General features: G+C 38.4%; 1 protein-coding gene across 4 annotated transcripts in view; it reads left to right on the forward strand.

The window, feature by feature from the left end:
• TOGARAM1 (TOG array regulator of axonemal microtubules 1) overlaps positions 1 to 18,671 on the forward strand; it is a 44,443-nt gene that overhangs the window by 14,711 nt on the left and 11,061 nt on the right. For 3 of the 4 annotated variants that reach the window (XR_014026982.1, XM_081331731.1, XM_081331733.1), the window contains 12 exons: positions 671 to 832; positions 1,562 to 1,660; positions 2,256 to 2,431; positions 3,544 to 3,700; positions 4,474 to 4,551; positions 5,232 to 5,391; positions 5,678 to 5,783; positions 9,185 to 9,420; positions 14,407 to 14,565; positions 15,560 to 15,686; positions 16,355 to 16,470; positions 17,747 to 17,936. Coding sequence is in view for 3 of the 4 variants with exons in the window: in XM_081331731.1 (XP_081187857.1) it covers positions 671 to 832; positions 1,562 to 1,660; positions 2,256 to 2,431; positions 3,544 to 3,700; positions 4,474 to 4,551; positions 5,232 to 5,391; positions 5,678 to 5,783; positions 9,185 to 9,420; positions 14,407 to 14,565; positions 15,560 to 15,686; positions 16,355 to 16,470; positions 17,747 to 17,936 (1,766 nt within the window). In the remaining variant the exon portion in view is untranslated. The remainder of the gene's footprint in view (positions 1 to 670; positions 833 to 1,561; positions 1,661 to 2,255; positions 2,432 to 3,543; positions 3,701 to 4,473; positions 4,552 to 5,231; positions 5,392 to 5,677; positions 5,784 to 9,184; positions 9,421 to 14,406; positions 14,566 to 15,559; positions 15,687 to 16,354; positions 16,471 to 17,746; positions 17,937 to 18,671) is intronic. The other variant, XM_081331732.1, reaches the window with a different exon arrangement.

Consider the following 18,671-nt stretch of genomic DNA (forward strand, 5'->3'; position numbering starts at 1 on the left):
CAGAGATCCACCTGGAGCCTGGCAGCTGGGGAGGTGGAGGCAAGCTGGGGAGCTTGAGGTTGACCATGGCAGGGAAGGCGAGGCAAGTCAAAGAAGGTGGCAGAAAGTTCAGTCATGCTGAACAGGATGGCTGAAAAGGCAAGAGATGGGAGAGAAAGGCAGATTGAAGTGGAGGAAGTTTGTGTAGTTTGTTTTTCTCCTAAACAGGACTGCCAGAATTGCTGTCACTAACCAGCACAGCCATGTGATGGTTTGTTTATCAAGCGCTTCACTTAGCAACAGAAATTCTACTCCCAGTTTAGGGGACTAGATATAAAACGACAGCCACCATGGCCCAAAAAACATCTCCGCTATTGACAAGTTCAGTGCTTCTGCCATTCTGCTAGGTGCAGAATGACTGATTGGCATTCAGATATTTCTTTCCAGTCCATAAGAATTTTTAATTTAGCAGTGTGGTCCTTTCCCTAGACAAATTGTGCTGTCCTATGCTGTAGCCCTTCATCTGTATAATACAAAGGAGATTGTGTGTGTGTGTGTGTGTGTGTGTGTGTGTGTGTGTGTGTGCACATAGTCTATAAAAAGATATTCTCTCTACTGGGCAGAATTTGTGTGAAATAATTCTACAGGTGCCATATTTGAAATTTTCCAATGATGTTTGCTTACCCTTCAGGAACAAGGTTTCATGAAAAGGCAACTTCCTATGTAAGTGTTAAGCATCTGAGCTGTGGAAATGGATCAGGAGATTATGAAGATGATAAACAGAAAGTTTTGTCTCCTGCCAGTCTGAAAGGGCAGAGCAAAGAGTATCAAATGCACTGTAAATCCACAAAAGGTGAGTAATTATGGATGTCACAGAATTGGAGGAAGAATTGAGAGGAGGATATGGAGCTGTAACCCAGTTATCTGTTGCTTACTTTTCTGGATAGAGACCATATCTGCCTTACCTCTTTTCACTCCTTTCCTTCACTTACTGTAATTAGTGCATGCCATAGTTTTATAAAGTAAAACAGAAATCAGGAGCAGCAGAATCCAGCTTTCTATTAAAATTAACTTCAGAGTATGGAGGAAACAATCATACAAAATAAAAGCTATGCTATTTGCAGGTAGTAGTATTTATTGATAATATTAAAGTTGGAAAGGATCTTGGAGGTCATCTAGTCCAACCCCCTGCTCAGGCAGGAAACCTTATACCATTTCAGATAAATGGCTGTCCAATCTCTTCTTAAAAACTTCCAGTGTTGGAGCATTCACCGCTTCTGGAGGCAGGTTGTTCCACTGGTTAATTGTTCTAACTGTCAGTTTTGTTTGGATAATATTGTTTAGTGCAGAAACACTGAATACATGTTTGTTTTCTTTTTCATTTCTCTGGTATATAAACAATTAGCTGCTCAGTTCTTTAGAGGATGATTTTTTCAGTTGACTCATATCAAGAAGTCTTATTGTGAAAAGCTTGTATAATATTGGGGTATTAGTGACATGTCAAAGTTCATTTATTTTAACTTTGTGAAGAAAAAAAAATATTTATTTGGGAAAAAACATAATTCTGTTATAATTTTTAAAGGATTTACAGGACCTTCTTCAAGTTTACATCAGTTGAATAGTCTAGAATACATTTCACCGAGTGCCTTGTCAGAAGACTCTGTAGTTATTGTTGGAAAAGGTATTTCAAACAATTACATATACATTTATTATATCTTTGATTATCCTGCCTTTCATTGAAAATGATCAGAGTGCAATTACAAGAAAACATCAGATATACCCAAAATAGAGCAGTGATTCTTATATGCCTTTGATGAACTGTGCAATATTTGTGGATAAGCAATTAGGAATTAAACATTTAAAAATCTGTTCTATGTCTTTGAACCTTACTGGGTAGTGCACTGTGTGCATTTCCACACTGCTAGCTGAAGACCAAATATTGAAAAAGGACCAAAAATTTTAAAAAGGACAAATGACTTAATACACATCGAAGAGACATGGTACTGTTCCTTTTTGGTTAATTCGGTTCCAAAAACGATTACATTTTAAAACAATGTTTTAATTAAATTTCTTGCATAGAAATATGGAACAAAATTAAGCTTTGATTCTAGCCATGCCGGCCACTTGACCACAGAAAATTCTTCAGACAACACTTGGCTCCCTTGGCCAAGAAACGTAGATGAGCACCGTGCCCTAGATTTGGACATGACTGGACAAGCAAACCTTTACTTTTACCTTTTTTATTTTTTTGTAATCCAATGAATTGTGCATTTCAGGAATGTTTGAAAGCCCCTCTTCACTTCCTAGCTATGGTCAATCCATAATATTCTCCATGGAGAATGGAGATGCACCTTCGTTCAAACCAAAAATGGAATCACTTTCTGGCATCTATGGGAGAGCAGTCCAGCAGCAAAACTCTGCGCCTTGCCTAGATGTGGAAAATGAAAGAGATGTAAGTATGGTCATTCCATCATTTAAGAAAAAGTACAGTCAACTCGCATAATGTTTTTTCCCCCCAGATTTCATAATGTAGTATAACGGTAGAGAGTGGGGACTACATGTGGATGAGTTTCCAAGTATGTCATATAATTATCAAGCATGTATCTTCAGGATGTCAGATATATCTCAATATAGTCAAATGAGAAAGCAGAAATATACAATTTGACACGCCATCCATTAATTTTATATCACTTGTGTTCATGGTGTGCATGTCCCAAAAAATACATATGTATATAGAGAAGTCATAATGGGCTTTCGAGTGAATTGCATATAGTTCCTGATGTTTGCTGCAGCATATTAACAAATGCATATATCTTCTTGTGTTTTATTTTAAGGTCCAACAAATAAACAAATGCAAACTATTTATTTTTCATTTTTATTCATTTTTATTACATTCTTATATTTAGGATTACAGTATTCCTAATACATGTTACAAGGTATATAAAAATAATAAGACATCAATTGTTCAGTCATTTTTATGTCCAACTCTTCGTGATTCCATGGACCATAGCATGCCCTGTCTTCCACTGTCTCCCAGTATTTGTCCAAATTCATATTCATTGCATCGGTGACACTATAACCATCTCATCCTCTGCCATCTCTTTTTCCTTTTGCCTTCGATCTTTAGACAAACAATAATAATTATTTAAAAACATTTTTTTAAAAAATCCTTCTCATAGGACAGTTGATGGATATCTTATTTAGTCTCACGTATTAAGTCATCATTTCATTCTTAACTCCATTTCATTTCATAAGAATTCTTGGTTTGGGTTTCTCTCATTTTCATTTAATGCTAAATGTGTATATACCACCAAAGGGCAATTCCTTTGCATTTATTATAATTGAAATAGCTGAAATCTGTGTGATTGCTAAGAGTGACGCTTCCTTGATGGCGCATAATTAATCTTGATTATGTATTGCAGTTAAGAGCATCCAGGTGAAATATTGGAGTGAATTTGCATCTTGTGTCTGAAAAGGAGGATAAATGTTGGTTGTGTTCTTTTTCATTGGAGTGTTACATTCTTTATTCATCCCGTACTGTTTGTATTTTACTCTCTGATGCAGATGAAAATTGCCTTATCCAAATCTGCCCGAGAAAAGATGAGACAGAAGAAGAGAGAAGAAAAGGAGCACCAGCAAATTAGAGATCTGGGGAAAAAAGAATCCAACCCTTGGGAATTACTCAAGATCAGTGAATCAGAAAATACGACAAATGAAAGCAGTAATCCATTATTTCCTTAATGATTGTTTAATATGGTTTCCAAAAGTACTGCCATCTTAGGTAGCATGCACATAAGGTGTATTCCTGATTTCTTTTTCTTTTTAATGCTGCTTCCTAGTTCTGAGGGTGATTTTATTAAGTGCTGGTGCAGGCAAATAAACATACCATAAGGAATACAGTTAAAATTTTTTGACTTTTAGCATGACTGTTAGATAAAAATCTAACAGATTGTTGTTGTTTGCATTAATCAGTATCATCTGTAGCTGTCCGTCTATCTATCTATCTATCTATCTATCTATCTATCTATCTATCTATCTATCTATCTATCTATCTATCTATCTATCTATCTATCTATCTATCTATATTCTAGTTTTACAGTCAAATACTTAATACACAACATGTTGTCTGGGTCCATTAGTAATTCAGTGGTATATATTAACTTCTTCAATCTATGGATATGCAAATAAGAGATTTTTTGGTTAGAAAAGTTATCTAAAACTGACATTATTGATAATTTGAGAAAAATGTAACAAAAGATGTTATTCAATTGTATATTTATTAATAACAATAAGAATTGTATTTGCCTAGTGTGGGAAAACAGATACTACCGGTAGAAAAGAGGAAACATTTGATGGTGTAATATTGAATCTAGATTGAAAATTTTCTAAGATCTAGTAGAAAATGTTGCTTTCTGTACTTGGTTAAAGAGAACATTTACAGAGAGCTTTATGGAAATATTCTAAAGGCTATTTTTTTGTTTCTTGGTCCTTAAGGAAATATTGCTTTCAGTCCTTTGTTGAAAAGAACATCAAGTATTAAAAAAGCACAGCCTTTGATCTTGATAGACTCAGGTAATTATTTTATTTATTTATTGAATACTTCTCTCTCCTCTCTCTAAAATACAGCATTAACAAAAGCAAGCTTTTCTAATTGTCATTAAACACTGGATGGAACTAGCAATATATCTAAAGGTTTGTGCCTTCCTCATGTTAGGAGCCCAAGCTCTACTGAAAAGTATGTTTTTCAAAGACCAGGCTGCCTTCTCATTTATTTCTCATAGAAGTGGGACCTTAAACAGATCCTCTCTAGATTTCTAAGCAGGACAGTAGTAGTAAAGCCCAGTCTGTCCCTTCTAGATTTTGCCACTCTCATTGTTCTGGTAGTATATATTTTCAGCCAATATAAGAAGCTTGTTTCCTTAATCAGCCCCAATCCTGTAGGCTTCTGGAAAGGCAGTGAAAAACTGATTTTTTTCCCCCTGGGTGTTTGGGTTGGAAAAAGCAGAGTCCCCAACAGATGAACTATAGTACACTTTGCTTCTCATTGCTCTGTTATTGCAGTAGTCCATTTTTAACAGTATGTCCTGTTTACTTTGGTATATTTTTTTTTGATGAGCTATTCTACGCCACCCAGAGTCACATCTGAATTGGGCGGCCGTATAAACACAATAAATTAAATAAATAAATAAATAAATAAATGGCTTATTCACATCACAGAGTTAGGTCACTTTTGCATAATCAAATGGATGAAGTTGCAGGTGAAGACTCTCCAGGTCCACAAATCCCGTTTAAGGATCAGACGTTATCTGTTACGCACAGTTCCGAAATAATGGAACCCTCAGATTTGAGACCTTTCCCCAAGCCTGAAGTTACTCTTTTGGAAGCCTTGCAGTATCTTGCTGATAATGACTGGTATGTTTCTCAGTCTCTTATCTTTTTTTTATTATTATTATTTTCATCTTTGGGATGAAAGAGAAAAAGTTCTGTGGTACACAATTAAATAAAAAGCAGTTGCCACAGTATTTTACTCTTAATGTAAAATATTACATTTTTTTACTGGTGATTTTAACTAGTGATTTTACTTATTTTTATTTTTAGAAGTGTGATAAAAATGTGTAAATTGAGATTTTTTTAAATGAATCTGAGCTATTTGTCTGTTCTGTGCAATATACATATTTCATCTTTTGTTTCAACATAGGGAGAAGAAAATTGAGGGCCTCAATTCAATTAGGTGCCTTTCTGCCTATCACTCTGATGCTCTAACTGCAAAGCTGCATGAAACTAGCTTGGCTGTTGTGCAAGAAGTAAGTTTTTCCCCTGTTTCTTCAGTTCTCAACCTCATTTATTGGGGAGGGGAAAAATTAAATATATTTGCCATTTGTTGCTTTTTTTGTAATTTGTACTTTAATTTTTGCATCCCCTTTATTTTATTCTAAATGTTTTCTTTATTCATGAAGTTTGCTGCTTCCAGAACTTAATTGTCTTAATACAAGGTGACCGATGACCTCAACTTTTAATATTTCCCAATGTATTAACTGTGACTCTCGACCTCCAAAGATTGTCTATCCCTATTGTAGCAGAAAGGGAATGCAAAAAATGTATAAATGTGGAAAAAAATCAATTAATTTTTGCTTGGCTATATCTTCATTTTAGTGAGACTTTAGATGGAAAAGGGTTCATAAAGTAATTTTTCTTGTAGCATTTCTGGCCTACCAAACTTAAGCAAAATTATTTTGGTTTTAATTTTTTGATTTATGATGTTTTCTACTAAATCTATAACTTAAAGCTATAGCCTCGTGTGCATATACAGGTAACCCTTGATGTACAACCATTCAGTCAGCAACCATTCCATGTTATGACATTGCTGAACAAATGGTGGGACCCAGCCATGCCGCTTACACAGATCCTCACACTCTGTTTGGGTTGTGGGAAGCCAGCAGAAAGCAGCCTTATCTAATGACTATGAAATTTGATTAATGATGGCAACCAGGACCACAGAGATTGCTAAGCAATGCGTTCACACTTTACAACTACATTGCTTAGCAACAGAAATTCCAGTTAATATCATAGGTCAAGGAGTATACAGATAGTCCTCACTTAATGACCATTCGTTCAGCAAATGTTTGAAATTACCAACAGCACTGAATGAAAGGGCTTTTATAGGGCCATTACAGTACCCCAACAGTCATGTGATTGTGATCTGGGTGCTTGGCAACCCATTCATTCTCATCTGGTCACCATGTGCACTCTTCCCTGCTGACTTCCCCATAAAGGCAGTGGTGGGATTCAAATAATTGAGCAACCAGTTCTCTGCCCTAATGACCATTTTAAATATATATATATATATATATATATATATATATATATATATATATATACCAAAAGGTGGTTTATTATTTCATGTATTTAATATTTAAATAAGGACAATAAAAGAGGTACACAAAACTAGATTATGTTATAAGAAAGATTTAAAATATTAATGAAAAAATATTAAATAATGCCTGACAAAAAACAATTGAATGATGTGTATGACAAACCTGTTTGTTATGGGAAAGTTGTGGGCATTCTTTCACTGCTTTTGAAATGGGCGATAAAATAACCCTTGAAATCTATATTTCTATTGGTACATTGTGTCCTAACTTCCTATTATTTTCACCCTTTGGGGAACACCAGCACACTCATAATATCTCGAGGGAATTTTGGGCGTAACACCAAGCTGAAACAAATGACAGCTGGTTGTCATTTGTTTGGCACTTTCCCTGGTTGTTTGGCACTTTCCCTCTTTACATATGCTTGTTTACTGAAGTAACAAACGGGGGAATTAAAATGTAGTATTTCATCAAAGGTATAATGAGTTTTATGAAATAGTAGCTGGTGTTGCACTCCCAAGAGGCGGTGCGGCAATTGATTGGCGGCCATTTCATGAATGGGGATTGATCATCCTCCAAACCCCACTGTTGTCAAAGGAGGAGGAGGAACAGGGAGAAGAAAGAGGGAAATTGGCTGAGCTGGCCAGGCACCAAAGCACCACTGAAAAAAGCACAGTCTGTGTGTGCACCTGCCTCGCCCTGCGTCTGCCATGCTCTCCATGGCGCACTGAAGCTGATCGAAGGCAGCCAGCCAGGCACTGAAGTGCCGCCGAAAACAGCGGAGTCTGTGTGCGTGCCTGCTACGCACTCACCCATCACCCGTGCTCTCCACGGCTTGGATCAGCTGCACCGCACTGTGGAGAGCAGGGCTGATGCGGGCAAGGCAGGCATGCACACAGACTCTGCTGTTTTTGGTGGTGCTTCGGTGCCTGGCCATCTGCTTTGGATCGGCTGCAGCATGCCGTGGAGAGCAGGGTGGATATGGGGCAAGTGTGAGGCAGGTGTGCACAAGGACTCCGCTTTTTTCAAGTGCCATTTTAACAACTGGTTCTCTGAACTCAAGAGAAAAATTAGGTATTGGTTCTGCCGAACCGGTGCGAACCAACGGAATCCCACCACTGCATAAAGGCAATGGTTGCAAGCCACTGCCTCCTGCCCAAAGGAATCCGTTTGGTTTCTAGGGGCTGGCTGATAAAAGTCCCTCCCAAAATCCAAGCAGGGAATCCTTCTTGGAGGGACTTTTCCAGCCAATTTGTTGAGAGCAAAAGTGCTACTTGGTGGAGAGATTCCCCATCAATCTGTTAGGCAGCACCTTTGCCATCAAAAGGATGGGTGAAAAGGGTTCTTCTAATTTCTGGGGACTAGCTCTAAATGCCCAGTGCTGAAAACACTCCATGCCAAAATCCTGCTTGGATTTTGGTTCCCTTCTGTGCTGGAACTCCAGCAATACACTGGAGAAAATCCCAGATCATGAAGATCTGAGCACTAAAGGGAGAAAAGCTGCCTTCCCCCCCCCCACTCCTTCAGCAGGCAGCTCTTTCCTACCATCTGTTTAATGACTTACTCAATAGCTTAATGATTGCAATGAGGAGAGCTGAGATTGCAGTTGTTGAGTGAAATGGCCATGTGGGCAACAATCACAATCAATCACAATAATTAATAAAAACTGGACTTAATTGTGGTTGTAAGTTGAGGATTACCTGTATCTAAGCTCTGCTAAGCATAGGGCTGTCTGCTAGAACAGACCAAAAGCCGGTCTATTCAAATATTCTTATGCTACAATGATCACCAAAACTGATATGGGAAATCTAAAGACATGAATGGAATTAACACCTTTCTCTTCATATTATCCAGCAAGAATTGATCCAGCCTGTAGATCATTTTATTTGTTCTTTTCTGGGATATTAGTTAAAACAACATTTTTAAAACTTTAATACCATTTGTTGACAACTGATATCTAAGAGCTCATTATATATTCTAAAGTTTGTCACACAATAGATTTTCCCTTTTTTAATTATAGGGAGCATTTGCTTATTTTCACAACAGTGAGTTTGCCTTTTTCATAACAGTGGCACATTGGGTTTACATTTTTGTAAAATTTATCTGGCAAACATATATTTGTTGTTTGTGTGTGTGTGTGTGTGTGTATACACCAGCTTAATGTGTAATGTGCTATATTATAGCAATTATTGTGATATTTCATTTAACTTGGTTGTATACACATATTCTATGTAATGTAATGGCTTGATGGGGGATAGGGTGGGATTCAAAATCAGCAGTAGTGTTTTGCCAATTGTTGCTGATTCAGGTTTTTTTTCCTTTTTTCTTTTTTGTAGGTGAAAAATTTACGTTCTGTTGTTTCCCGAGCTGCGGTTGTTTGTTTAGGAGATTTATTCAACTACCTGAAAAAGAGCATGGATCAAGAACTAGATAATACAGTTAAAGTCCTTTTGCATAAGGCTGGGGAATCAAACACCTTCATTAGGGAGGACGTTGACAAAGCACTGAAAGCTATGGTTAATAATGTGACTCCTGCACGTGCTCTTTCTTCTCTGATCAATGGAGGTCAAAGGTAGAATTTTGAATTATGGCCTTTCAGAGGCTTTCTTGACTCTGCTTAAAATAAAATAGGTAGAACTGTCAAGCTAATCATTATCAGAATTCAGCTCAGCCTGTTGCAGTTCTGATGATTGAATCTTCTTTTCCTTTAAACATAGGTATGAGAGATGAAAATGAGCAAATTTGAGAAGTAAAATGTGGCTTTATGCCAACTGGAAAGTGTGCAGACCACATTTTATCTCCAGATTGAGACATTGAGAAATGTATGAATGGGAAAAAATAAAATATACATTTCTTGATTTAGAGAATGCATATGCTAAACTGAATCTGTTCAAATTATGGAATATTTTGCATTTATATGGTTTCGAGGTTAGGTTGCTGAATGTGATTACAGCAATATATCATGGAAGTAATGCATGCATGAGAATGGATTAGTGGATAATTCAACAAGAAGTAAGTTAAGGATGTGTGATAATCCCTTGATTGTTTAAAATACTTCAGGTTAAATGTATAAAGAATGTTGGTAATGAAGATAATGTTATGGTGGTTGGGGATATTATTATTATTATTTATTAATGTGAATATGAATGTGTATTTACCTTTGCTTACAAGTGATATTTTATTGTCTGAAAACATGAATGATATGCAGTGAGCAGTGGATTGTATGATCCACTGAAAAGTTGGAATTTGAAAATTTGTGTAGCAAAGACCAAGTTAGCTATGTTTAACACAGAAAATGGAATTATAAGTTGTACCTAAATAGTGAAAAAAATGAGCAATTAGATGAATTTATATACCTTGTTAGACAGAATATTTACTAAACAGGAATATAGGAAAATAACAGTTCCACCTTTTTTCTTGCCCATAATATGTAAAGGCTAGAAACAGTCTGCACCTATCTTACAATTTTAGTGAAGAGCTGATTTATTTTTGTGTCTTTGCTTGTGGCTACATAAGAAGTTAGGTATGACATACTCAAGAAGTGTGTGAGGTACAAGAAGAAGAAATAGGGTCAAGAATGAAAGAGTGCTAGATGAATGAGAATAAACTATAAAAGTGATTGAGCAGTACCTAAAAAGTTATGGTGAAGTGTGTGTGTGTGTATATACCGTATATATATATATACTGTATATATATACATATATACATATATACATATATACATATATATATATATATATATATATATATATATATATATATATATGTATATATGTATATATGTATATATGTATATATGTATATATGTATATATGTATATGTATGTGTGTGTGTATATATACTATATATATATATATATATATATATATGTATGTATGTGTGTGTGTATATATATATATATACTGTGTATATATATATATATATATATATATATATATATATATATATATATAAAATAGATGGATAGAATTGATTAGCTCTTGAAAAAGAAAAATGTATGAAGCAGTGTACAGAAATCATAGAATCAAAGATGAAAAGGTAGAGTAGATGGTTCAGGTGTAAACTAGATTTGCCTATATTTCCTTATGTCTTTAATTAACTATTTTTACTCCCTTCGTGCACTGTACATAAGCTGGTTTAAGTGTTTCTGTCATCCATCTTGGAAGCCATAGTGGAAAGGCAAGATGTAAGCGAGTGATGGCTGCACAAGAAAATATTTAAGCATGCTAATTAGCACGATTTCTTCTATTGTTACTTCTTTTTTATTTAAGATATTTCCTTAGCTTTAATGTCCAAAAAAGACCTTGTCTAGCTGCCTTTTGCTGCAACATACCTGCATTTTAAATTGGAATTGTGTGGTTTGGAATGGATCTATTACATAAAGAGTCTTGCATTGCTACTAGCCAAATGAATTAAATTTAGCTCCAGATATCTGGGAAGGTGTGCAACCTCCTATGCTAAGGCTGGTCTACCTGAATGCCAGGTCCGTAGCTAACAAGGCTCACCTTGTTCGTGACCTAGTGGAGAGCGAGCACGCGGACCTGGCTTGCATCACGGAAACCTGGCTGGGCCCAGAGGGTGGTGTCCCTCTGGTTGACCTCTGCCCGCCAGGTTTCCAGGTGCTGCACCAGCCTCGGACCCATGGGAGGGGCGGGGGAGTGGCAGTTATCATCAGGGAATCCCTTAGCCCGCGAGAGACCACCGTCCCTCAGATGGTCGGGTGTGAGTCTCTCCTACTGAGATACGGCCCGGGGGCGCAGTTGGGCCTGCTGCTGGCATACCTACCACCTAATCGTGCAGCGGCAGCCCTGCCCGAGCTACTCGATGTCCTCTCAGGGTTGGTGGTTGAATTCCCAAAACTCATGGTCTTGGGCGACTTTAACCTACCGTCCCTGGGAGGATCGTCCGATCTGGCTCGGGAGTTCATGGCTTCCATGGCGGCCATGGACCTGTCGCAAATAATTTCTGGACCGACTCATGAGAGAGGCCACACCCCAGACTTGGTGTTCTTGTCTGGACGGTGGCGCGATGATATCGGTGGGGGTGCCACGACTGTTACGCCCCTGTCATGGACCGATCATCACCTCCTGCGGCTAGAATTCCCCTTTGCCACCCCCTGCCGTGGGTGCGCGGTGCCAACCAGATGGTACCGTCCTAGGCGCCTAATGGACCCTGATAGGTTCCAGGCAGCGCTTGGGGACGCACATGCACTCCCTGCTCACAGCTCGGCGGATGCCTTAGTGGAAGCCTGGGAAAAGGCAGCCACGGAGGCTCTGGACCGAGTTGTACCCTTGCGGCCTCTGACCCGGCGCAGATCCCAGCGAGCCCCATGGTTCACCGCGGAGCTCCGGGAGATGAAGCGTCGGAGACGGGGCCTAGAGAGCCGTTGGAGATCCAGTCGATCCGAATCCGACCGATTGCGATTAAGAATCCTCACCAGGTCTTATCTCGCTGCGATAAGGGTGGCAAAATCCAACTACTTTTCCACCCTCATCGCGTCCGCAGATAATCGCCCGGCTGCCTTGTTCAGGGTGACTCGCTCCCTACTGAACCAAGAGGTGAGGGAGGAACCCTTGCAGGGTCGAGCCGAGGAATTCGGTCAATATCTGCTGGATAAAATTGCTCGGATTCGAACCGGCCTGGACTCCAACTGGGCTGAGCTGGAAGAACAAGACATGGACAGTCTTGTCGACGTCATCTGGGAGGAATTTGATCCTGTGACTCCTAAGGAAGTGGACAGGATTATGAGGAGGTTGAGCTCCTCCACATGCTTACTGGACCCGTGCCCTTCCTGGCTGGCTTATGCAGCTCGAGAGGGGACACGAGGCTGGTTCCTGGCGGTCATCTCTGCTTCTCTGAGTGAGGGTCACTTCCCCACCGCCTTGAAGGAGGCGGTGGTGAGACCTCTCCTCAAGAAGCCCACCTTGGACCCATCCTCATTGAATAACTTTCGTCCAGTCTCCAATCTTCGCTTCCTTGCGAAGGTTGTTGAGAGCGTGGTGGCGCACCAACTTCCTCAGATCCTGGATGAAGCGGTTTATCTAGACCCGTACCAATCGGGCTTCAGGCCGGGCTACAGCACGGAGACGGCATTGGTCGCTCTGATGAATGATCTCTGGAGAGCCCGGGACAGGGGCCATTCCTCTGTCCTAGTCTTATTAGACCTCTCGGCGGCTTTCGATACCATCGACCATGGTATCTTGCTGCGACGCCTCAGGGGACTGGGAGTGGGAGGCACGGTTCTGCATTGGTTCTCCTCCTTTCTCCAGGGTCGCTCGCAGTCGGTGCTGGCATGGGGACAGAGGTCGACCCCGAGGCCTCTCGCTTGCGGAGTCCCTCAGGGGTCGGTCCTCTCGCCTCTCCTGTTCAACATCTACATGAAACCGCTGGGCGAGATCATTCGCAGCTTTGGAGTAGGGTACCATCAGTATGCTGATGACACCCAGCTTTTCATCTCAACTCCAAACAACATCAGTGATGCCCTCGATGTAATGTCCCGCTGCCTGAAAGCGGTCCGGGAATGGATGGGGAGGAACAGGCTTCAACTGAACCCGGACAAGACTGAATGGCTGTACGTACCGGCAAGCCAGGATACTCAGAACATCCCATCCCTTAACATCGGGGACAAGTTACTACCCCCTGTTGATAGGGCCCACAACCTGGGTGTCCTCCTAGACTCGCAGCTCTCCCTGGAAGATCACATAGGAGCTGTGACCAAGGGGGCCTTCTCCCGGGTTCGACTAGTTCGCCAATTACGGCCTTATCTGGACCTGGATGCCTTACGTACAGTCACCCATGCCCTTGTGACCTCTCGCCTAGACTACTGTAACGCTCTCTACATGGGGCTGCCCTTGAGATCCACTCGGAAGCTTCAGCTGGTGCAAAGTGCAGCGGCACGGACACTCTTGGGAGCCTCCCGATACTCCCATATCACACCTCTCCTCCGTGCGCTGCACTGGCTTCCAGTTGCCTTCCGTGTGAAGTTCAAGGTGCTAACAATGACATACAAAGTCCTACATGGCATGGGTCCGGACTACCTACGGGAGCACCTTCTGCCAATGTCAGCACCCCACCGTCCTGTGCGCTCCCACAGAGAGGGCCTCCTCAGGGTGCCACCGCTCAAGGAATGTCGGCTGGTGGCCCCCAGGGGGAGGGCATTCTCAGTGGGTGCGCCAGCCCTCTGGAACAGCTTGCCAACCGAAATCCGGATGGCCCCCGACCTCCGCACCTTCCGGCGCGACTTAAAAACTTACCTGTTCCAGCAGTCCGGCCTGGCCTGATAGCTCTAATTGGGGTCCCAGTTTGTTTTTACTATTGTTTTTTCACTATTGTTCAATCTGTATACCTACCTTATTCTGTACACCGCCCCGAGTCCCTCGGGAGAAGGGCGGTTTATAAAAACAAATAAATAAATAAAATAAATAAATTTTATGCCTTTGTTATCTTGATTCAGTTAGTAAAATGCATAGGAATTTTCAAAAAGTCTTTCAGCATCACTGTTGCAATAAATAATAATGGTGTATTTTTCTAAACTGTATATGCTTTTTATTCTTACCAGCCACTTAAATACAGCAGTAAGAAGATGTGCTGCCCAACATTTGTCAGATGTTGTAGAGCACATGGGACCAGGACGTATATTGTCTGGAATTAAGGATATAACTGACAAGATTTTGTCTGCTGTGGCCAAATTTGTCCAGGATAGTTCACAAGAAACAAGGTGTGCAGATGCATAAGTGAGGGGAAATGCTAAATGGCATGATTTTTTGAAAATAATCAAGGACATGAAGATGTTTTAGACTCTGTTTTGTATGAAAGCTTCTCTTAAATCTTGAAGAAATAACAAGAGGGCATGATAAATAAAAGAAAAACAAAGAATCCCAAATGGGATTTTCAGGTGTGAAAATTTATCTCATACAGCAAAACACTGATTTAAGTTTCTGTAGGTTTCTTACTGACTTAGATTTTTATAAAAGGTGGCCTTTTGTTTCTCCATTCTGGATGCCTCATTTATGGGGTATTTTACATACAAGGAGACATGAAAACTTTGTTGACAAAAACTGAGACATTCCAGTCTCAGTGAGGAAAAGTTATTGCTTAACAGCTAAAAGTCGTTGCATATTTGGTTTTTAGCCCTTCACATTAATGAATTAAGTCCTTCTGCTTAAGCCATTGTATTTATGGGAAATAACATCTTCATATATTTTTTATGGAACTAAAGTATAAATTCCTACATCTGATACTATGTGTGTTCACAGTTTTGTTTGGAGACTTATTATTCTCATTTCACAAACTAGTAAATAGTGACATATGTCCATTGATCTTTAAGTATGCAAGAATGGTAGAAAGATAGAGAATCAAATATCACTCACATTTGGTTAGTATGTTGCTTCATATTTTCTTTCTAGATATTCCATATTTCTCTTTTCTGGCATCTCCAGAAAGCAGAAATCTGGAATATCTAGGAAAAACAAACAAATCCTCCAAGGTTTTTATGACTATAACTGCATCCTAAAGCAAGTATATTTAGTATGAAGGATGACAGTTGTATTCTAATACATAAAACTTGCCAGACCCTGAAAGGCTCAGTTAATATAATTTTCTTCCTTTTCTTTTTATTGCATTTTTATTTTGTTTAGAAAAAGAATCTGGTTTAAAAGAAATCTAGATTAATTTCATGAGTATTTATAAAACTTATTTTGTGATGTTTGTAGATACTATGGTCGAAAGATGCTTTTCACTTTGATGACACACACAGACTTTGATAAAATGCTTGAAAAGCATGTGCTGCCAAAGGACTTGCCTTATGTTAAAGAGACAGTCAGCAATTTGCGTCAGAAGGTATGTTAAAAAGAATTCCAAAATAAAATGGAATAATAAGCCACAAATTCCTATTTGGGGAGTGATAATGAACTGAACATGCTGCTTTATGATGTGGATAAATTTACAATATTTATGTTTGAAAAGGGCAGTATTTTAAGTACCATTATATCTCCCTGCCTTTTGATTTAATTTAAAGTTCTTTTTCCCGTTCCTCTTTAGCTATTATGTTTCTATGAGAAACTTTTCTCAAGTAATGTCTTTTGCAGTCCCTGACTTAAAAGTTAGTTATGCTTTTGTTATTTAATTAGAATGTGTTAATCTTGGAGATCTATTAAGACTGGCCCCCATGTTTTATAGTGCTTGAATTTCAATTTGAAAATAAGTTTTGAGTCCATTAAGTCCTTTGCTTTAGGACAGAAGAAACATTAAATGTTTTCATTAAACCTATTTTTATCAGAAGCAATGTAAAATCTTTTTATCAGAACTTTCTTCATTTATTTACATTTTCTCCGTTCCTCTACTTTCTCCTGTGTTTACATATTTACAAGTTTTTTGAGGCAACTCCTCCCCCTATTTTATAAACATGTCCTTATTTCTTGATGTTATTGTATTAGAAACAAATGAAGATATGAGGCCATATAGAGAATTGAAATAAATATTTTTTTATTCTTGTTACATAATTTCAGGGACTTGGAGAGATGCCAATAGTTACACCCTCAGCCAAAGGAAGGCGTTCTCATACTGGCAACATAGACAATTCAAGATCAAACATGTCACGCAAAGTACTTAGTGCTAGTGACAGGTATGGTTGTGCCCTCCTGCTTCAAAGATTCCATCCACATAGCATCTTTCAGTTGTTGCAAATCTAAAAGAAAATATTGTTTATCTAAAACATTTATACAGTTGCTATATATAAATGGGGATGAGTTTTACTTGATCTTGTTCAGTGTAAGTGGAAAATTGAACACAGAGCGTGTTTGTAAACTAGGAATAGAAAAATTGGAACAAAAGAAAATACAAAATTAACATTTCAGAACTTCCTTCTTATGTGCATGATATTTGTCAGGGATTTTAGCTAGTGATCCCAACGAAGTAAGCACAGCCGAGACGTTCCAATCTTGAATGCAAAACTTTATTGAGTACAACATACCGGCATTGATGAATAGAAAAACAGCTCTGGCAATATGGCACCAGAACAATAAGTAAAAAGACTAAATCTTCCTTCCCCTTTTGACACATTGTCCAATTAGTCTTCGGACAGTTGTTGTGAGAAGAAAATCTCTGCTTGCAGTAACAGTTCTTGGACAAACTTGATTCCCATGTGGTTAGAATCCACCTGTGCATTCCATCACCACTCTTCCCCCCTTGGTCTGTTGGCAAGCTATGGAGCGACATGGTTGGCATAGTGTGCGTGTGTTTTTGTAGCTTGACAATATGATTGCTTCTTTTTAATAACTAAATTGTCACATTTTTATGCATTTTGCTTGTGAGAATCCAAAATGTTAAATAACATTTTTCTTATATTAGTACTTGAAAGGTTTTAAAAAACTGGTTTGTCACCGTTGACACTCTATAAAAGCAAAGCTTACACCTAAGTAAAAAAAAATCATCCAAGAAATATAATTATTTTCAAAATAGCAGTAGATGATATTTCATTTAATGGAATTAAATGATCTGCAGGACAGAAATATTTTCCAAATCAATGAAAAATACTACAGTTGAGACTGTATAAACCTAGTCCTGAGCTTCCCTTTCTGAATTTGCAGTTGATAATTTCTGAATCCCTCTTTTTCATTTAATTTTTATATCAGTCATTGTTGCATTAAACTCTCAGCTTTGGTACATTTCTTTGTATTCATGTTACAAATAAAAATTTTCAGGATTTGGTTACTAGCCTACATGAAACTAATGTTATAACTGACCTGATCTCTGTAGGATCCAAGAGCTCAGTTTTTTTTCTGTAACCTTTTAGAAGCTAATAAATTTAATAACTTTAAATCTCTTAAATTAATACAGTACGTATAAAGAAAGATCCATGATTGGACTATTACAGAATGCTGTCATTATTTTCTCAACAGAGAGATTAGAGAAATACGTGATAAGTCCAGGAAATTAGTCCCGCGCAATGCTTTGGAAAATGCTGAATATGTAAAGTTTATAACCACTTTACTGAATGCAAAAGATTTTCGCGATCGAATTAATGGAATTAAACAACTTTTAGAAGACACAGAGAACAATCAAGACCTTGTTGTTGCGAACATTGTGAAGGTAATATTATATAGGTCACAACAGAACCTTCAGTGTTCTCTCTAGAACTGGCAGGAAATCACGTAGGTGATAAATTATGCTATTTACTCTGAAAAATATAATAGAAATGCAAGAAACAAATGAGTATAAGGAAAAGATAAGTAAATCATTAACCTAGTAGATAGAATCATAGTCGCAGCAGGAAACCTCAAATTAATAATGGTGAGAATCAGGGCTTTTTTTCTAAAAAAAAAAAAAAAAGGTGCCGGAACTCTCATCTTGTTATTTATTTATATAATTTTATTTATATATTTATTTATATAATTAAACAATTATATATTCAATTCTTAACATACATTTTGTTCCATATATAAATATAAAAGCATGATAGGCTCTGTATTTGTACGATGGCCAATTATCTCAGTGTGCAGAAACGTGGATAACTACAAACAGAAGTTGCAACCCCTCTCCTTTTCACTGCATGGGAGTTCAGACCTGCGATGAACTGGGCTGATAGATCTAGAATCTCATATAATTATTTAGTGACAGCAGTCTATTTTATAACTGTAATAATATCAGACACAGGTATGTGAAATGCTGTCCAATTCAAAGAATAGTTGTGGATTCAAAGAAATAAGAAATACCATCAGACTATCTATATGGATTCTTTACTGACCCAGATCTGTGTATTTGCAGTGTGTTTTATCAGTAACTCTGATCACAAGGAAGGAGATGCATGATTCTGCCTCCTGGCCA

This window comes from Vipera berus (assembly GCF_964194415.1).
Source record: "Vipera berus genome assembly, chromosome: 1".
Taxonomy (NCBI): Eukaryota; Metazoa; Chordata; class Lepidosauria; order Squamata; family Viperidae; genus Vipera; species Vipera berus.